Below are 22060 nucleotides of genomic sequence, written 5' to 3' on the forward strand. Positions count from 1 at the left end.
TTGAAAGTCCCTGCTGACATTCCATTAGGAAGGACTTTCTCTTTACTCTCAGGTTTACAATGCAGATACTCCTTGGAGAGGGAATACACTGGCATAAATTCATACTAAGTTGTAAAGAGCTGATATGAAATTTTCTTTTCTGATAGGTTTGATGTCTGTGAAGAATAGTGAGGATGAGCATGTTGCATGCCTGAGAGGAGAAGTCAGATAGGACAAAGAGAGTTAAGAAAGATACAAGGAAGGGATACAATAGAAGTACCAAAGATAAACTCATAAATTGCCTCTGTTACCGCACAAAATTGGTATTCTCTTGCCTGATGTGCATTAAAAAAAAAACAATTATTACAGCATCAGCTTTTGGGAAAATAAAATAGCTTTATTGCTAAATTGATCTGCAAGGAGACATGGGCATATGCTCTCAGATCTGTCTCCCTGATCCTGGGCTTGGGGCACAATTTACAGGATGAAGGGCAGGGCAGTCTGAAGTGTGGAGATAGATGATTGGAGGTAAGGAGAAGTGAGGTAATTGACGATCTGCACAAGTGTAGTCAAGCTTCACGCCTCTTCATAGGATGCATGTTCACAAAATGGGGGTACTTGATCTGAGGGTGGAGTTTTTAGCTCCTTGATGTCAAAAAGGTCATTTATCAAGCATTTGCACAGGCCCAGTTAATGTGTTGGTGGCCTCAACTGGCCTGAACTGGAAGAGGGGTCTCAGTTCCCAAAAAACCACTCTTAATTACTCTGTTGATAAGATGGGGTCAGTTGAACTGGTTCTACAGGGCCCCTTTACTTACTTAAACACTGGTCCACATTTAAAGAATAACATTCTGTGGTGATGTTTTATATTTTCATTTTCCTGAAACCTAAAGCAAATGGATGATAGCATTTCATCCAGGAACAATTCCATGCTTTCTTAACTTTGTAAGAGCAGAGGTAGAATTAACTCTGCATGAAAACCATAGCCCAAGGCTTTCATGGCCAAACATAACACAAATAGAACTATGCAGTCTTGTGACTTCATAACAAGCAAGATCATACTTCCCAAGATATTATATATCTGTTTCCCAAAAGGCAAGGCTTTAAAAAAAAGGGCACAGTAGACCAGAACTCTATAAATGTCCTACAGATTCAAACATTTGTGGGTATTTCAGTAAAATTCAAACAAATCTTTTAAATAGGAACCAAAGGTCTTAGCTCAGTGTTAGAAAATTTCTATCCAGCGATAGAAAAAGTTGATGAAAAAGTGTCAACTCCATTTCTGTCCACTTCTCTTCTGATTTCTTATTTAATAGTCACTTCCCTAATATGTTTTATCTTACTCTGTTCTCTTTTTAAGTTTTTTGTTGACCCACTCAATTAAGCATTGATCATTCCTGGCCAAAGTGTAAATAAGAACACACATCTTGCTTTGTACACCTTCTTCAGAGACAGTCAAATTCTAAATTCGTGTTACTTAAAAAGGCCTGAATCCATAGTGGAATAATTAAATGATCCTTGAGTATCGTACATATTATTGCTCAAACAATATTTGTTAAATTGAATAGAACAAATGGCAGTAGAAGTCAGGGCATCATGACATATGGTGCATAATATGAAAGAAAAAAGGAGAAGGTGAGCATTTTTGGAAAGGAGCAGCTTGTCTCATGTGTCCACAATGTTTTTGCTAATATTTGTTTTCTTCCTTTACTTCCCATTGCTTCTTATTGTTTTCTGCCAGAATTATAATTTTTATAGAAGCACAGGATTTTTTTTTTTAATTTGAAGGTATTACTTTGCAAAATATCTAATCCAACACCCTTGTTTTACTGATGAGGAAATGACTTCTTTCAGAAGGTAGGTGAGCTAAAATAATGAAGCCCAGAAATAGGAAAGCTAGGACAAGAGTCAAAGCTCTTGACTTCTATTTCGGTGCTATTATCTCCTACCCAATATTAATCCTTCATTTACTCCAACTCAAGTCCAAAGACACAAATACAATTCCAAAGACACATTATTTTGGAACTAACCTTTTTGGGACTCATTTTTCAAAGGACTATTGGAGGAAGAAGGTAAAATTTAAGGTGAGAACATGAAGTATCTTCAAATTTTGCAAATGTCTGAAAAGACTTTAAATTCAAGGTGCAACAATTGACTTTCACATAGGAAGATCTATTTGATAGTTTTATATAGCATATGTAGCTTATATAGCGTATCTCCTTTCTGAAAAATTTTACTATCTCAAGGATCAAAGGGCCGGAGAGACCCACTAACATCATTAAGGCAACTCCCTACCTTCAGGCAATGCTGTTGAGAACTCATTCTTTTATTTTTTTGTTTTAATTTTTACTTTTTTGTGAGGAAGACTACCTCTGAGCTAACATTGGCTTTTTGCTGAGGAAGATTGGCCCTGGGCTAATATCGTGCCCATCTTCCTCTACTTTATATGGGACACCACCACAACATGGCTTAACAAGGGGTGCGTGGGTCCATGCCCGGGATCTGAACCTGCAAACCCCGGGCCACCAAAGGGGAGTGCACGAACTTAAACCACTATGCCACCGGGCTGGCCCCTCATTCTATTTTTAAAGACCTTCAGAGAAGGAGATTTTATATTCTCTCATTGGATCCTACAATAAGTTACTCTAACGTTGTGCAGAAATTCTTCCTTATGTAACAAATCACATTTGCTACAATTTAAATCAGTTGCTTTTTCCTACAGTTGTTAATGTGATAAACAAATGGCTACCATTTTTGGAAGGATGGAGTGATTATCTTGCTGCTTTTGCTTTTATACATTTCTGTCCCACCAGAGTTAGTAGACGTACGTTTGGTCATCAACACTATGTTGCTGATTTAATTTTACAGTCTGTTCCACTTCAGCACCAAGACGTTCTTCATCTCACAGTTTGTACAGTTTGCTGTACAGTTTTTGGCCCCTACTTTGAACCTTATGATGCTGTTATCCTACTTCTGATAACTGTAGTAGATGTGGGTTTTAGAATCAAACACACTTGGGCTCAAGTCTTTACCCTCAGAACTAGCTGTGTGACCTATGGAAATTTGTTATCTGTCTAAACTTCTATTACCTCAGCTTTGAAAAAAGAGATGATTTGGTTAAGAACATTAGTAGAATACAATATATGTTATATGGATAGACAGTCAAAAGTGCCATTGCCATATACTCTAGGGCCCTTGATATTTTCTTGTCATTTAATGATTGTGCTTTCTGTTCCAGCCTCTAAGATAAATGGTAAACTGACCAAGATAGACCACTACAAACTCTAGACATTAAGGATGGGACTGACCCACCCTTTGAGTGTGACCTTATAGAGCAAGAGTTCTTAACCTGAGGACTACATTTTCACCCTCCCTCCAGGGAGTCCTTGAATCTCCCTAAAAGTATATGCATATTTCATGTATTAAGGTATTTAAGCTCTTTTTTGTTTGTTTGTTTGTTTGTTTAGAGGAAAGGTCTTTATCTTTCTTAAGGAAGCTATGACCCTCCAACTGTTAACAATTTTGCTTCAAGGTTTATTGCTTGCCTCCAGAATGGGTATGCCTGAAGCAAAGTTGTTAAGGAAATATTGTTTGCCTTCAGCGTCTTATTTGACTGACCAGATAACCAGGGGCCTCATGCTACCCTCCAACTGCAGAGAGTCCTTCAAACCATAAATAATTATGGATTGTTCCTCTACAACAGCACCCCATATCACCAAGGTATCTACTCTTATCATCAAACTTTATCTGACCTGAAACTCATTCCTTTATGGCATTGGAGGTGATTTGCTTCTTAATCCCTTTTGATTCAATTCACAATTCCAGGTGTTGATGATTCAGTGTTCTGCCTTCCCAGTAGTACTTGAATTGTAGTAGAGAACTCTTGGGGATTGACATGCCTTCTCCCTCTGATGACAGATTATAGGTACCACTGAGAGTAGGTGGAGTGTAGATTTCTAGATAGACATCCAACAGTGCTCCCCAACCAATACTAATGACTGACTACCCACACACATAAAAGGCCAACTTATCTCACATAGCCTCCCATCCTTGACTCATCCTACGGCTTGATGCAAGAATTTCAAAAGATTCTAACTTTAGTTATAGAATGATTTTTATGGCACAGGAAAAAAGAACATTCTCTATTTAGATGTCAGAGCCAAAAATAAAATGCACAGTGAACTAAGACCTGCCTAAATGTTACCAATGGTGATACTTTGGTTATCTTACTCTCAATTTTGATGAGACACGTAAGCCATATTTTCTGTTAGAAGGCAGCTATAAAAAGCTATGATTTCTTCACTCTGTGCATATTTGGACCATGTTTATCTTTATATCCTATAATCCAGGCAAAATTACATTCTCACTTTCCAACTCTGTGTCCAAATCCTCATTAGTTTTGTGACTTGATTTAATGCAGTAATTAATGACTGTAACATAAGCGCCCACATCAGAATTAAGCAGTGAGGCTTCAGAGAAGTGCTGGGAAATGCCATGGAAACCACAATGATTCCATTCTTCCTAGAGGCAAGCAAGGTTGGCAGGGTGGGAGGCACCGGCATGCACATACGCTGGTAGATTCAGCAGGAGCTGAGCTAAGTGGTGCAGAGGGAGTATTTTTGGAGAGTGGCCCTCAAAAAAGGTGCAGCTAAGGGTAGAAGTATTAAAGTCTAGAAAGTGTATTCAGTACATGACAGACTCTTAAAGTGCTGGAAAGCTCTGTTGAGATCTTTATTGGGTTCAGAAATACACATACACTCAAGGGCATAATATTGGTTCAAACACAAGAGTAAGGATTTTACCCTTGTTTGAAGGAAAAGAGGGAATTGTGTAATGAAATACATGGCAGCTGGTATAACCACTTGTCCTTGACTGTTTACCTGATTGGAGTAGCAATAGCAACCAGTAGGTTTTCCTCCTTTTGGAGGTAACTTTCCACTACATTAACATTCATCAGAGTTTGCTCTGAAGGCAATGATGCAAAGAACAGAATACTGAGAAGGCAGCTCAGGGCATCAGGAACTCTACACTTCCTTCCATCGTTTAGTGTATCCTCCAAGTTTATAGAACAGCCTCTCTAACCCCGTCAGTTCATCATCCTAAGTCTCAGTTTCCTTATCTATAAAATGAGATTGAATCAGGAGATTAGATGAAGTCTGAGGCTTCTCCTAGCTCTATCATTTATAAGTCTAAAACTCAAAATGATGTCCTCCTTCCCAAACCACAAAATTCTTTATAGATGAGGAAGTAAGAGTGGGTCTTCATGTCCCTTAGGGATTGGGAATCAGCAAGAAGAGATTCTGAATTTTAAGTTGCCTGTCTCAACTACTTTTGGATTTTTGAACCTTTTGCTCCCAAACTGAATATCCAACTCGCAAGGAAAGAAATTCTGATTTTGGAGTCGGGTAGGGAATATTGGACTACCTGTAGTTTAAGAGGCAGCCTTACATTCAACATATAGTTTACACATTGACAAATACTCAATACTGAATTCCCTATTGAGAAATTTCCCAATCGCAAATTAGATCATTTGTACCTTCTGATTCAATCAGCAGTAGTATCCATGAGATATTATTTTAGAATATGTTCATGAATTATGAGTTTATATACTTTTAGACAATTATACAAAGATGGTTGGCTGGGACAATTATTAATTGGATATGTAAGCTAAAGGAAATCACATGGTAGATTTGAGCAGCAGAGTTGAAGGGCTAGTCTGCTGTTACTCATTACCCAACTTTTCTTGTGGCAGGAAGCCAAAGGAAATTCAGAGGTTCTGGTGAGCCTGCTCAACGTATGTTGACGTGAGCTTCTGCCTGGTCCAAAGTGCTGCTTTTGAAAGTCTCCCTGGATGGGATTAATCCCAAAATAAACACACATAGTATCACCATGGCTCTTATGAGACACATGAATTACTTTAGTGTATTCTCATAGCACATAATCCAAAGGAAAGATGCTCCATTTTAAAAAGAGAAAAAAACTGTCCACTCTCAAAGCTCAGCAGTCTCTCCAACAAGTCTATCCTTGCTCATGGCATTTAAAATTACAAACCAACATCTGGGGCCAGCCTGGTGGTGTAGTGGTTAAGTTCACGGGCTCTGATTCCACAGCCGGGGGTTTGCAGGTTCAGATCCTGGGTGCAGACCTATACACCGCTTATCAAGCCATGCTGTGGCAGGCGTCCCACATATAAAGTGGAGGAAGATGGGCACGGATGTTAGCCCAGGGCCAATCTTCCTCAGCCAGAAGAGAAGGATTGGCAACGGAAGTTAGCTCAGGGCTAATCTTCCACACCAAAAAAAAAAAAAAAGAAAAAGAAAATTACAAACCAACATCTGTACTGAAGAGGATACAACATTTATCAATGGACAGTCATTGAAAGGCAATTAAGGACATATACAATTATGTGAAGTTCTGCACATGGCACATACTCTGAGCTAGGCTATCCCATACCTGACTGATCATTCCTTTCAAAGGACAATAAAACAAATGTTTTATTTGATGTTTCATTTTAGTAGGGATATTTTGCTAAATTTGAGCAGCTAGATGAAAAATAGAAAGCAGTAAGTGAGCTAGGAGATTAAAGACAGGATGCTATGGGGGTGGGGCAGATGTCAGTTCTGAGGTTCAGGAAGACTTGGATTCAAATTCAATCTTACAAAGTGACCATGAGAAGTCATTTAACCTTTCTTTGATTTGCAGTTTTTCTCAGTTCCAGATTCATTCTAAATGTTCAATGAATGTCATAATCACCATGGGTTGGCTATAGGATAAAGGGGAGGAAAGGAGGGAGACAGTTCTCCCCATTCTCCCTAACCCACACACATGGACATTTCCTTATTCAGTACCTGTTACACTCAGGTTCCACTCACCTTCCATGCTTAGTCCCAAGCAGATGGATACTCTCCTTGTCTTGAGTTTCCTCCCTTTGAGAGGCATGTAGCTCATAACAGAAATGACAGTTGCATCTTCTTTTAGATAATGGCTTCTTTAGATAATGGCCTCCTCTTTAGCTGCTTGTTAAAAGTAAACTGAGGAACTGTGCTTGGTTTCAAAGTATTATCTAATCAAAGATGGACCATCCTACCATCTGACCAGGACTCTGTTTTCTCTCCAACCTTTGCCATCAGAAACAGTGGCTAGCAAGTCTCCACCAGTTACCCCAATAGAAGTCTTAAGGCGGCAAAATACCAACAAAGTAACGCAATTTTGCTCTCAGCTGTCAGCAGATACAAAGCTACTTTGGTTTTCTCAAAACCATATTTGCAGTTCACAAGCACTTGTTCTCTTTCTCTTTTGCCAAAAGTAAAATGACCCCAAACAAAACGTTAAGAAAATTGCTATACAGTGTTTTTCTTTCTTTCTTACCTCAATGCCACCATTAAATAGCTGTGAATTTGGATACATAATGACCATGGACAAGTCAGTTCTCACTATTCTAAAGTGCAGGCTAACAACATTTTATTTTCATGAATGTTTGTGTGTATAAATAAATACTAGATGTGAAATGACTTTGAAATTTAAAATGAAACTAAAATGTGGGCAGTATCGGTTATTTGAGTCTTTGGTAATTGAGCTCTTCTTTCTAGTGGTGTTCAATTTAGCCCTCTCCTATTCAACACCTTCAAAACATTTTTGTTCAAGAAATATCAAAGCATTTGGAAAAGTTTTAGCTGCAGATTTACCAGTTGCTCTCCAAGTTGAATCCAATCCATATTTGGACTTAATAAACATGGGCCAACCATATGTGTGCACATTTTCTGAAGGGACCAGGCACAGATGGGAGCAGATATTATATTTTTGTCCTTCCCAGCTAGTATTGCTCAATGCATATGGGTATTTTCTGTGATGCCTTTATAATGTTTGATAAACATGGTCCTTCCTAGTCAGCCACTGGCATTTTAGTCAGGGGAGAGGAGTAGAACAGCCAATGAACCAGCAGCGTTGCCATTCATCTCCTCCGAATCCCAAGGTCAACAGGGAAAACAGGTCTTATACTTATTTGGAATTAACTAAAAGGATAGGTTCTAACCATAAAGCTTAGGACCAACCTGGGGTTTAGGTTCAGCTCTAGACAATAATGAAAAAATAATTTAACCTCTGTTGCCCTAGCCATACTGTTCTGAGCCCTGTTTTCCATCCACTTTCATCCTTCTATTTGATATTCTCAGTATCAAAGTCTGCTCTTCGGGATATTGATAGGGAATCTGGGAATCTATCAACTCACATACACAAAGGAGGAAATGACTAGCAGTACTTGAAACACTATTCTCTCTTGAGATTTGCATCTTAATAGTCATGCGAGCCTTTAGCTGAATGTCTATTCATTGATTACATGTAGCAGCTAAGAGTTGGGGAGGCTGTTTGAGCAAGTACATGCATTGGAATCTTTCTGGAACTCCTAATAATTTACACACCATGAATTTTCAACTTTTACTTATGTGGAAAGGCTTCCTAGGCGCAGCCACATCTGTGCCTGCCCATGGACCAGATGAACAAATCAGGTCTGGAGTAAGCAGGACCCTCTCTATGCTTCATATGATGAGTGAATTCAAAGCAGTCATTTAATTACAGAACTTTCAGAAGATGAGTTTAAAAATTTCATTTCTTGCCTGCCTAGCCAAACTTGGATCAATTATTTTTATTCTCCGTGGATCAAGATCCTTTTGTGGGTCCCTTGGGTTTTGATTCAGGAGCATCAAATGATTATTGCAAGTCATACTGCCCAGGTAGACCCAAAGGGCCCTCTCAGGATCTAGGTCTATAAGGGTAGGTTATCTGCTCTACCCAATCAGTGTGAGCACTTATCTAGGCCCCAAGGGAATAATTAAACATCTTTTACTTGATTCAGTTCAGGTATGCCAGATTTACATATTCTGGAAGGATTCTTTAAATGATTTGGAAACTTTAAAAAGTCGAAGAATAAATGCACAACTATTGGGATATATTCCATTAAAAGAATATATATATAATTAATATATATTAACATATAATATATATTAATAATATATTAATGTTATTAAACTATGTTCTCCTTCAAGAGAGAAACTGTTATTTCAAGTGTCTGGATATGCATGGCACCCAATAAAGGCTTGCCAAAAATTGCTTAATGGATGTACTAGATCACAACCTATGTGGAGTTCTGTTTAACACTAATTCCTCCTCACTGAGGACCTAGAGTTGGACCTCCTCTGCGCTCTGTCCTCTCCCCTGACCAGTACCATGAGCTTTTGTAAATTTTTAGCTGAGATTCATCCAATGCATGTTGCAGCCACCTCCCCCACGTCCTTTGAAATTTCTTGATGGCTGATTTTCTAGTCAGAGACAGCACCCTGATACACTGCCACCACCTGGAGTTCCATTACCTACCTTTGCACACTTGCATGTGTTAATAGGCATGCTGGTTTGGTTTCCTCTCTGCTGCACCAGGAAACTGTCCTCCTACCCTTCTTAGCAGCTATCACGGTTTTCTAACCATACCCACCATATTCTTGGTTGCCAGTGGACTAACCTTGGTTTCACTGCCCTGACTTTACCAGTGTGTCTCTCCTTTGTGACTGAGGCTCTTTTTCATGCCCCCTTGTCTCACTACCCCTAGTCCAATCACTTAGAAGCCTACTTGGGCCTAATTGTCCTGCCCTGGTTTCAAGTAGAAAGTAATGTTTCCTAAAGAGAGTGCTAGCGCTACTGAAAACAATGCAGACCCCTTTCTCAGTCCTATTTCCCTTTCAAAATTGTCTGCTTTTAGTCCATCACGTTGATAGTAAATAAGTTATCCCTTGGGACATGCTGAAGTAGTGCTTCTTAAAATGTGCTCCAGGACACCAGCATCAGTATTACCTGAACTGCTTATCCAGAGGGCCTGAGAATCTGCATTCCTACCAAGCCCCTCAGATGACACTTATGCCCACCAGAGTTTAAAACCCATGGTGCTAAAGGGTATCTTGATCAGACAACCAGCCTGGCAGTGTCTTTTAATCCACTGACTCCCTAACCCTTCCCTCCATCTCCCCATGTGTGGGTTGTATTAATGATGTACTTTTAACTTAACTTCTAACTTGCCCCTAGGCTAATTTCACTTAAGGTCTAGACGGGTTAATATGACACTCTTGTTCGATGCTTGCTGCATCCTGTCAAATCTCCCTAACATGAGAATGTCACACGGTTCAGAAATTTCAAAGTACAACTGAGAGGAAAGATTCAACAGACCTACATTGCACAGTAACGCTGTCCTTATGTTCTTGGGGAAAGTGTGGGTTGTGTTCTAGGATGTTGGATGACAAGCCCTATGGGCGCAATAAATATCTCACCTATATACCCGGATTTCCAGAAAGTTCCTATTTTAAGAAGCATTATTACTTGCACTTAAGGCTTTCATCATATTCAAGAGTGCAAATTCACCTATAAGAAGAAAAATTTTAAGCTGGTCACCTTTACTTACAGTTTAGAATCATAGAAATTTTGAGCAGGATGGGATTGTGGGTGGGGAATGAGGCCCAGAGATTTAGTTAAAGTCAAATAGCTCTTTATGGGTACGCTGGGTCTATCACCCGGGTCCCTGGATCCCCAGTCAATGATGCTTCTACTCTGCAAGGCTGCCAGGGGAGGCTGGACGAGTTTTTAAAAGGACCGGTCATGAGAAGTCTGGATGCCTGAAGAAAAATGAAAGAAGTATCCCTGACCAGGTACAAGGTAACTAAGGTGTCTATGACCCACTCTGCTGGCTTCACAGACAAAGGAGGATGATAAATTAGCAACAGATTCTTTTTCTAAGGAAGAAATGTGGTAGAGTGGAAAATAATAAATGGACTTGGACATCAATTCGAGTTCAAATCTAACTTTTGTCACTTACTGGTTTTGTGACTTTGGGAAATGGCTTAACCTCTCTGAGCTTCAATTTGCTTATCTCAAAAGCAGAGAGAATGCTCCCTGCCTTGTGTGGTAGTACTCCACGATTGTAAAATAATGAGAGTGCTTGACCTACAGCAGGTGCTCAGAGAATTATGATTATTAATACTATCATCATCACTTTAATTTTTATTTTTCCTTATTGAGTATTTTAATCCTAAAAGAACATCGTAGGTTCTATCCCCTCTGATACAACCACATACTGCTGAGGGTTTGTAGTGTGCTACAGAGTGTGCTAAGTGTGGTCCCTAATAGAAAAACAACAGCAATATACCGGAGACAGTGTTGCTTCCCCTGAAAAACACAGAAGCATCCCCTTGTCCTTCCTTTCCAAATAAGACAGACTACTGTAAGCATTAGAATTAACTCTCCCAAAATAGTATGTTGGCAATCTCCCAAAATAGTATGTTGGCAATCTTTGCTTTAGGCAAGCAGATCACTCATTAAAATTTTCTACTTGAAAATTCCTTTTCAAATGGCTTTTTTTTTCCCTCAAGAATCTTTCACTGGGAATGAACTTCCAATTCTAATACTGGGTTCCTTATGAACCAGTAGTTGCTCTATGAGTCAAGGAACCTTCTGTCTGCATAACACTGTAAAGTTAAATGATTAATTTGTATCCTTCTAGCAATGTGAGAACAGTCCTGGCTGTAGATCCAGCTGAGGCTCCAGGACAGGTGGAGCCAGCTTCCTGGCTTTCTTTCAGCTTGATTTGCTTTATTTCTAGTGGGAATCTGCTAGCAATTTACAGACAGGGCCAGGCAAGCTTTGCTGGCTTCTTTTGCAAGTCTTATAATTTGGCAACACCCTGTGAGCTCTGGAGACCAGGATCCTCTCTTCTAAATCCTTCCTCCTTTCCCATTTCTGCAGAATAAAAGCTGAAATTCTCCCACAGAGCTTTAGGATGCTTATTCATTCACCTGTTCAAGAAATATTTATTGAATACCTACTTTGCATCAGGCACTGTTTTAGATGGTAAAAAAGAGAGAGTCCCAGCCTTTGTGGATCTTGCATTGTAATAGGGGAAAAATAAGGAAATAAAAATATAATATTTGATTTAAAAAACTGTAAAGGTAACTGAAACAGTTTACAATGTCTGCATCTATCAGTCATTTAAACTGATGAGTATAAACCCAAGAGCTGGTTTTATGAGCAAGGTGAACTGAATGGGAGAGGGAAGTGAGATTTTGGGAGACTGACTTCCTGTGCTTTGTTTTATTCTTTTGCCTTTAAAATTGAAACGTTTTCTCAGCCTTCTTACTCTCAGTAAAGAAGCAGAGCCTCTGTAAGGGAACTTTATTCCTTTCCTTTGCAAACAGGAGCAGGGGTGCCCTGAATGCAAGTGTGTTAGCCATAATGACAGTGGGGGAATGTGCGATAATGCTTCAGGAAATGAGTTCTTTAACAAAAATCAAAAGGAAGTTGGGCAGCCTCAGCCCACTGCCTTCAGGTGCAATGGCCTTAATATTTTAGACTGTGGAGAAGGGAGAACAAATCTGACGTGCTATAGGCAGTGTCTGCCCACAAAAAGTCTGAGTTTCAATTACAATACTTAATTCTATAAGACTCACCAAAAATAGATGGAGAGCCAGACTAAAGGAGATAAAAAAAATTGTTGATGTTTTAGTATAATGTTGTGTCAGTCTTATTTGACGCAATTTCTGCATCTCTGTACAAAATAATATCAAGCTCATTTTTTCCCAAAACTCCTGGTTTTCAAATCAAAAAATAACTTAAAAAAAATAAAAGCAGTACTGGTTACTTTTGAAGGTTCTTGACTGGGAAGAGAGCACAAGGGAACGTTCTGTGGTGATGGGAATATTCTAAATCTGGATCTCAGTGATGTTAAATGGGTGGATATAGATGTAAAAAGTCATCATCATGCTGTAACTTAAGATTTGTGTGTTTTTACTGTGTTTAACATACACTTCAATGAAAAAGGAAAAAAAATAAGTAAAAGGAAAGTCTGAATTTTAGGCCTGCAGATGTGTGGTAAACTAGACATCATCAATTATGAGCTCAGTGGCCCATGAATGGACTGATTAGATCTTTACAATCTCTTCCTATTTGCTCAGCTGATGACATGATTTAGCAAACTACAGAGCTGTTAACTTTCCTCCTTGTTATTGACACCTATTGAGTTCCAATACAAAAGCTATCTAGAAAGGAAATTAGAAAAACAAATAAGGAAGGAGGGAAATACCTGCTGAGTTTTCAGCTAAGATAAAATTCAGAGAGAGTTTCATGCTTGTTGGAAATTTCTCTCAGTGGGGTTTTCCATGCTGTTAATAGGTTTGACCCCAAGAATTCTGGGTCCCTGTAGGATTGCTATGTCAGGGAAGAGGGAGAATCCCCCTCTGCCCTTTCCCTTAAGGTTCTTCTGGCTGGCCAAATAATTAAAAAACAGGTTAGCAGGAGAAAATAATACCAAGTTTAATAACATGTATACATGGGAGAAACCAGGGAAACTGAGTTTCTCAACACAATAGCGGAGCTTCTCATCTTAAATACTATCTTCAGCTAAAGACAAAGGGGGATGTTGGGGCCAGGGGGTTTGGGATTTCAGAGGGGAAGAAGAGAATTCACATGGAGAGGGAAATGTAAATGTTTGTCAGACAATTCTTTGCAGGGCCGCCTATAGAGAATACAGCCAAAGAGACAGAAATCACAGTAATCAAGAGTATGTAGATTTAAGTCCTCTCCTTCCATACTGATAAGAGTTTTCACAGATAAGGTCACCCTCCCTTCCCACTACACAGAGGGAGATACCTTTACAAATGTAAATATTTGGTAAACAGAACTTTGTTAAGAATGGGCTTAGCAAGGACCCTGCCAGTCTGCCCATACCCAGAGTTACATTCCTTAAGGCAGTTTGGGGGAGGTCAAATGTCCATCACAGAAGATAATCAAGGTAAAGAGATATATTTCAGGGTGGCCAAATTTTGATCTCCCACAGTTACAATCTGCCACAAAGGCAGAAATAATCGTGTGTGAGGCCTCTTCTCTCTAAATAAATGTGAAAAGTTTACTTCACAAAAGAATCACATTCAGCAAGCCTATGATTAAAAATATTAAAATTGGGTTGTTTCCAATAGCAAAGAAAATACTGTTGAATTCCCTGTCGCATATTTTTTAAGCTGTATTCATTTCCACTATTATTATTTTCTAATTTCTACAAAGTAAAATTTCATAATCATAATGATATTTCCTGATTTTCTGATTTGATTCAATTAAATCATGTACATCCCCAATGATTATTTTTGTATGATGAACATATTTTTGTTTCATGAAAATATTTCTTCTTTAAAAAACAGGAAAGAATAGGGGCCGACTCGGTGGTGTAGTCGTTAAGTTCACTCGCTCCACTTCGGCGGCCTGGGGTTTGCGGGTTCGGATCCCCAGCACAGACCTTTGCATCACTTATCAAGCCATGCTGTGGCAGGGGTCCCACATATAAAGTAGAGGAAGATGGGCATGGATGTTGGCCCAGGGCCAATCTTCTTCAGCAAAAGGAGGAGGATTGGCAACAGATGTTAGCTCAGGGCTAATCTTCCTCACACACACACACAAAACAGGAAAGAATAGATTTTCATTGTGTTAATAATAATTTTAAACCCACACATCATTTTGATATTTTTCCCCCTTAATAAAGTGTTAGATTTTTAAAAATCTTTGATTACTAGAGATCTTCATTTTGATTCTTTTACTCTGCCCTACTTTAAAGAGTTCATCACATTAATCTCAATAAAATTGTGTTTTCCAAAAATTAAAGTCATCATACTGTGGAAAAAATATAAATATTTGTATCTGTGAATGAACTCCACAATCGACAAAAATTATTTTTCCTGTCTAAAACTTTATTTTTATGTTAGTTGTTTAGAACTTAAAACCATTTTTTTTCCCTTTAGAGACATGGTTTTTGTGTTCTCAGAATAGCCCACAGAAGCTAGGTAATTTACTAAGCAATGAAGGTGAAAAACTGTATGTTTATGGCAAAATTTTAATAATAATAATTATGATTATAATAATAGCAAAAGATTAATGAATAAAACAGAATTTTATAATTTTACCTTTCAACTATTTTTTAAAGGCACATTTAATTACATGAAGATGGACATCTTCAAATAACCTATCCTTGTCAATACAGATAATGCAGAATACATAGAGTAAAAACAAAATATGAATCATCCCACCAACCAGAAATATCTACTCTTAATATAGTATTATGTTTATATACAAGATTGAAAACAGATCTTTACATAATTGAGACCACACTGCACTGCCTTGGATCTTGCTTTTTCCAATCATTGTTGTATTTTTAAGATTTTGAAGATTGTCAGCATGGATTCTTTGTCTAATCCCACTTGAAATCTTGATCGTTTTCTTTCTTTAAAATAAGTGTGCCACTACTTTTTGTTTTGTCTTGGCTTGTATAGAATGTACAAAATAAAGCAGAGAAAGGAAAGAGAAGGGAACCAGAAGGGGAGAATGAGAATGAGCATGACAACAAGGGAGAGTTTAGGTAACAGCAAGAGTTGGAGGGGTCTACTGATATAAAAGATGTTTGAGAGAAAATAAACAGAATTTGGAACAGTAAACTTTAGAATAACAGGGATTCTAGTATTAAAGCCAAATGAGAATAAGCATCATTTTATCCTACCCGTTCATTTGATAAGGAGATGAATGTTTATCAAGTCTAAGGTCTTGCTTAGGAGACAGAGATAGTTTGAGACAATAGTGGGAAGGGAACCCAGATCTGCTAATTCTCAATCTTAATTTCCTTCCTTGACTCTCTGAGGTATTAAAAAAATTGAAGAGCAAGAAGTGTGCATCATCTCCTTGAGGACTAAAAAAGGAAACTGTAGAAGGCGGCTCAATAAATATCCCGATATAAGGCTTGGTCAGAGTTGGCTGGAGCTCGGAGAAGTTAAGGAAAGGGGAAAGAAGAAGAGTAGCCCCTCCTGGGTGCAGAGAGGTGAAGGCTACGTACAAGCCACCATCCATAAATGTTTTTTTTAGCTCATGGATTACTTGCTCCAGATTTGACAATTCTAGAATGAATGCTACAATATATTGTTAACCCATCCATGTAGATTAGCAAATGAAAGGACAGTGGAGTTAAGCATTTGCCCATTTGATGGAAGGAGAACCAATGCTTATCACAACCGATTGTGCTTATCAAATCATTTTTTGTCCTTAAAGCAAAGTTTACCTGTCCACAGTATAATTCTAAAACAATATAAACTTTGTGTTTTGGATATCGGTATGGGTAATAGCCCATTGCTCTTGTTACACTATTTCTCAGTGCTCTTGTTAATTCTAGAATAAACTTGAGACCAGTGCCATTGGGGAGGTGGAAGTCGGAGGCTAGAAGATGGGAAATAGAGAGTAATGAGTTAAAGTGAAATTCTATACTTTTTTAAAGTTTATCAATGCCTTCTGTTCTTTTGAAAAATAGAAAGCATTGTCTTGAGAGCTTAGATTTCATTATCTGAATCAGTGTTACTTTGCTTAATGTCAAACGTATTTTTGGTTTGTTTCTCAAGAATCAGACCTCACAGATTTAAAACTTGTTTCCTAAATTTTTTTCTTCGCTAAGACTCACCTTGACCTTATCCTGTCCCATGGACTTGAAGAATTTTCCAATGGATGTCCAGACCTGTACAATGCAGCTGGAGAGTTGTAAGTCACCACTGTTGAAATAACTGTCTGCTTGTTTTAACCAATGACCTGGTTCTTTCAGTGTGTCATTAAGGAGAAAAGACACATAAGACTCATTCTCTACCTACTTACCAACTCCCAAGGTCCTAAGGCAAGGACAAGCAAAAGCATGTGTGCATGTCTCATACCCAATAAAGCATAGACGATCTTTCAAAGTAAAATGCCAAATAACTCACCCTTCCTCAAAAAACAAGGCTGATTTAGTAAGCTTTTCTTTGAAATGAAAATGTCTCCTGGGAAAATTAAGACTATTCTTCATTCAACCTCTATAATGAATCACTCTCTAATCAGAAAATTGTATTTCTTTCTATGTTATGCTCATATAGACCATCACCCTAAAGGAATTTTGGCAGGAAGGGATAATTGATTTGAGGACAAGATTCAGGGGCCTTAGCCAGAGGAGGATGCAAGAATGAGGGGCATGAGATAATATGGAATAAGAGACATCTCCCTTAGAGGCAGTGGATACACAAAGGCATGGTGAAGGAAGTAGAGAAATGCTATCTATTTTGTCCCCTTTATGCCCTAGCCCTGATGCCACTGAAATCTTTGACATGTGCCATAAGTTGCTGATGCCTCCAAGGTAATGGGACTTTCAGTCAAGAGGCATGAAATTCTTTCTGGCTTGCTCTGTCAGTTTCTCTGTTTGTAAAATGCAGAGAATAATATGTGCTACTGATCTACAGGGATGTTAGGAGATTTAATGAGGCAGGGGCAAGGAAAAACTTTTAACTTCTTGGTTTAGAAAAATAATAAATGTAAAAAAACACATCAACTATTATTAAAAAAAGAGGTGGTGACAGGGTTTCCTTCTGATCATTTAAAATTACTGTAGATTTCCCTAGAAACTTCCTACAGAAATAAACAAAATAATAAAACGTCTTTGTTTTAAGAAGTTGTCAGGGATAAAATGAGAATTTCTGATTTACAATAGGCTTTATGTAGTCACTTTTTCCCTATCGCCCCTTCTCTTGAGAAGGAAGCTGAGAAAAACATTTTCTTACATAATGATTCCTCCTTTGTGTCTTCTCTACTGCTCCAAACTCTCCCCTGCCTCAATCCAATACTTATTTTCTCTGTAAAACAGCAGCGATGTGTTTGCTACTAACTTTGAATGTGAAGGGTGGGAATTACTCTTTACTTTTCTACCCTCATATTACCTCCTCCTTTGCCATCTCTTTACCTCTTCTGTGTGTCCCTGGCTGGGGCCTCAGGATGTCTGACAAGGACTATTATTGTGGTAGCCAGCAAGAAGCTTGCCAGACAAGGATATTAGGGTGTTTGGTGTGCTTCTGCTATTTGTTGGAGATACCCAAGAAGTACTCCTACAGCGTTGCAGTGGAAAAGATAGGGTTGGCCATTCTCTTTGTGGACCATCAACCCTTGTACAGGGTCCTCTTTGTAATTTCTTGCTTTCCATGTTTTTATTTTTTGGCTTTGAATGGAAAAGGTGGTCCAAAGAAAGAGGAAAGTAGTTTACAATTAACTTTGCCATTGATTTCTGTGTAGCGTTGGTGAGTCACTATCTTGCAGTAAACAAGAATCTATAAATTTAATAAACATGCTTAGGTTATTGGTCAGCCAAGACTTCACATAATATCCCTGTCCTCCTCACTCTCATTTTAGAGTTCAAATTTCACAAAGAGAGAGGGGAGAGAAATGATGCCTGAAGGAACAGTAGCCTTCATTTCTGGGGTGCAAAAAGATCTAGAAGCACTTGACAGATAATGACCTAATTAGAAGGAGCTTGGAGATTAAGAGCTAATTTTGGTTCACTAAACTGATAACAATCTTACTTTGGATGATTCAAGAGTCATATAACAATATGATCTTACATAACAGAGAATCTCTTTCATTTCATATTAATCACCGTGGTGAGTAGGCCCATTTAGCAAGACACTAGCACAAATGAACATGCTTGATTTGCATATTCCACAACTTCCTCTTATGTTATCTACCTATAGCCTTCCCCATTTGCTAAAATAACTGAGGATTGACCATAAGGACTTTAGCACAAGCTTTCTGAAAACAAAGCTAATAGACCCTAGGAGAGGGGCCAAGTTTGCAATGGGAATGTTTTAGGTAGGCCTGTGATGAATTCATTCTCATTTAAAAAAAGAATGCTTTTCATTTGAAATACTAAGACTGGTGCCGTGAATTGGATTGTCTTATTGGATTGCCACAGACACAACTCTTTCAAGTAAAGACAATCTTCAAAGGAATTTTATGTTTGTTTACTTGTTTGTTCTTCAGAAAGATTTAGTGAATAAAGAGGGCAGAATAAAATGAACTTTATAGATTTCATTCTCTCATTACACAGAAAAAAATCATTCAGAAATAGCTTGCTGTTTTCAATTTCTTTAGCTCCAATGACATGTAGTTGTCATGATGATTGCAGCACTTATGTTAAAAATACTCTTGAATTGATTGAGCATGTGTCTGCTTTAGACAATTTCCTTGTCTATTTCTTTACATGGCTAGACTTTCAAGCTTTCTGGGAAAGATGCTTTCAGTTTTTCACCATGATTTGTTTACTCCAGTTGGGTACACGATGAATGACCTGATATTTGAGTGGTTAAGCGATGGTCCAGTTCAAGTTGCTGAGGGATTGACCCTGCCCCAGTTTATTTTGAAAGAAGAGAAAGAACTCGGCTACTGCACAAAGCACTATAACACTGGTAAGTTTTCTTTCAGCTGCTATACCCAAGTGGGCTCCATCTGCAGCTTGGGGTATACATCCCATCACCTTAATTGCTGCATATTTACCAAGAAAATGGAGCTACAAAGCACGGACCTGGGCTTGGCTCAAAACCCCCTCAACAGACAAGATGCCTGTACCCTCTGGAATAGGTCAGTGAGCACAACAGATAATTTCTCCGAAACAGAGAGAGAAGGAAAGAGATTTAGGAATCTCTTGCTGTTCTCTTGCTGACCATCTGCTGTCAAATGAGTCTGAGGAAAGATGTACGAGACCTTGTAAGTGGTGCAGGAAGCATCTAAATTCTGGCCTGTTCCTGGTGTCCACTCTTGACTTTGGATCCTCAGGTCAATTTGCACTCTCTGCCTTAGTGGGAGAGAAGAATAACAACATAGGTCTTTGTAAACCCAGAAATACAGCTGTTGTGCCCTCCAGTCCCGGACAGTAATCGGAGTTGGGATGAAAATCAGCTGGCGGGAAGTCAGCTGGCTCTAAAGTCATGCACTGTCGGCAGTTCTGACAGACACTTGGGGTGGGGGGATGGGGGCAGAATTTGAGGTGGTAGCAACAAGTGGGCATCTGTTTTTACCTGGAAGATTATGCCTATAAAGTTGATGGCTTTCCCTATGAATGTCCCGGTCTTTGACACCACACAAGCTGATCATGGAAAGGCAATCGAAACATGGTGGTTTGTTCAGTGACTGCTCCAGGTCCCTTGCTGAGTAGAATGGTCCATGAACACTTGTTCCAGGAGTCAACAGTGCTTCCTACGAAGTAATAAAACCTGATTCCTAGGTGTTCTTCCTGACCAAGAAGAATCCAGCCCTATCTCTTATAATTCATGTGGACTAAGCCAAATTACCTTCTGGGGTTCTAACTCCAAGCCAATTAAAGAGGAAGTGGCAGGGGAAGGAACATTTGTCTCTTAATAGTGTGTTAAAAGTTTTAATATCTTTATATGCACTCCTTTTTATAGGCAATGTAACACTGTAAACAGATTCTAGGAATATTCTAAATGTCCTCAAGCAATTATCCAGAAGGCTGGGAAATGTTTACAATGATTATAGGCATGGCTTATACAAGTGCATATTTTTCTCTTGCTATTGATAAGACAAAGATAGATACACAATTATCCAAATACTTTGGGATTCCCATGTGAACTTTACTACCTAGGAGGGAATGGTTTCAACTATTACATATTATCTGTTATGTATTATATGCTTATAGTATATGTTATACATATATGCTGTAAATTACATATTGTGCTATATATTACATATTGTAACCCCATAAAATGTGAATATTTTATTTCCACTGGTCAGTTTATGACAGTCTTGCAAATTCCGTAGCTCTGTCTAAATAATCAAGCTGCACTAAGCACAGATTTAGAAAATTGAATATGCCACATGGTTTTGGTCCAGTGACTCCTTATTCATTCTCACACTGTCATTTCCATTACTGGTGGAGTTGGAAAAGAGTTGAATTGCTTATGTAGGGTGAGCATTTTGTGCAATCTTCCAAATCCATCTGTAATACTCTTTTTTTTTTTCTAATAAAGTGGGAGGCTGGAATGGGAAAGATAAATTCAAAGTGGATTTTAAATCATCTTTTCTTGCTTCCAGGAAAGTTTACCTGCATCGAGGTGAAGTTTCACCTGGAACGTCAGATGGGATATTATCTGATCCAGATGTACATACCCAGTCTGTTGATAGTCATTTTGTCCTGGGTCTCCTTTTGGATAAACATGGATGCAGCCCCTGCCAGAGTTGCACTGGGCATCACCACGGTCTTAACGATGACCACCCAGAGTTCAGGTTCCAGGGCATCTCTCCCAAAGGTAAGAAATATCCTCACTTGACAACAAGTGACCTAAGAGGTTTGTCAAAGGTCTTGTGGTTTGGAGAATTCTGTGAAGACAGAAACGTTTGCCGTCCTGAAGCACTGTTGAAGATGCAAATGCAATAAGAGAACAAAGAGCTGAGTTTGAGAGAATTAGAAGCTCTGAGGACATGAGGGACCTTCATAATCAGATCAATTAGGGGAAAGGGGAATCAAGGTTAAGAGAGAAGAGGAGTGAGTGGAGGCAGAAACTTCGCTCAGGAATTCTGTCTAAGAAGCCATTGAGTGCTTTTGACCTCATGAGGTTTATGAGCCATGAAGCTTGCGGGAATTGGAGTAAGACTGATGCAACTTATGCTGTATTGTCAAGTATTTATTGGTGAGGCTATTGTGATTTATATGCTCAGTGAAGTCATTTACAGTAATAAAAGTTCGAATTAAGCTCCTGGAAGTTTACACAGAAAATCCATGTCAATGAGTATATATAATAAATGAATGTACAATACTAGGATGCAGCAAATCAGATACATGAATCTTTGGTATGCCTTAATTTCCCTTAATAGTTGATACGCTGCTATTTTCGAGTGACACAGGTGCCTAGAGAAGGAACAGTGGAGTCATCCAAGATGGTAAGAATTCCGGCAACTGTGGCAGGTTGACAGAGAAGTATGGGGTGGATATCAGGGGCACATAGACATTTTGTGGCACCTCAAATAATAATCCATAATGGCTGCATAATCTATTTTTATGAAGGCAGGACCTATGCATTTGCAAATATTGCTTAAGCAAGTAACGACAAATGTCCTGCTTGTGAAGTGCCCCAGCACCCCAGAAGTGTGCCTATGTGTGTTTCTCCCTTTCACTGAATACATCGAGCTGTTGGCTTCAATTTTTCAGGAGTGTGAGTTCAATTTA

At 38.7% G+C, this 22060-nt stretch overlaps 1 protein-coding gene across 1 annotated transcript in view; it reads left to right on the forward strand.

Annotated features, from left to right (window-relative positions):
- GLRA2 (glycine receptor alpha 2) overlaps positions 1-22060 on the forward strand; it is a 179804-nt gene that overhangs the window by 51428 nt on the left and 106316 nt on the right. Inside the window, exons 5-7 of the mRNA XM_058535463.1 lie at positions 16487-16569; positions 19149-19286; positions 20929-21143. Coding sequence (XP_058391446.1) covers positions 16487-16569; positions 19149-19286; positions 20929-21143 — 436 coding nt within the window. The remainder of the gene's footprint in view (positions 1-16486; positions 16570-19148; positions 19287-20928; positions 21144-22060) is intronic.

Source organism: Diceros bicornis, chromosome X (assembly GCF_020826845.1).
Source record: "Diceros bicornis minor isolate mBicDic1 chromosome X, mDicBic1.mat.cur, whole genome shotgun sequence".
In the NCBI taxonomy this organism is placed as follows: domain Eukaryota; kingdom Metazoa; phylum Chordata; class Mammalia; order Perissodactyla; family Rhinocerotidae; genus Diceros; species Diceros bicornis.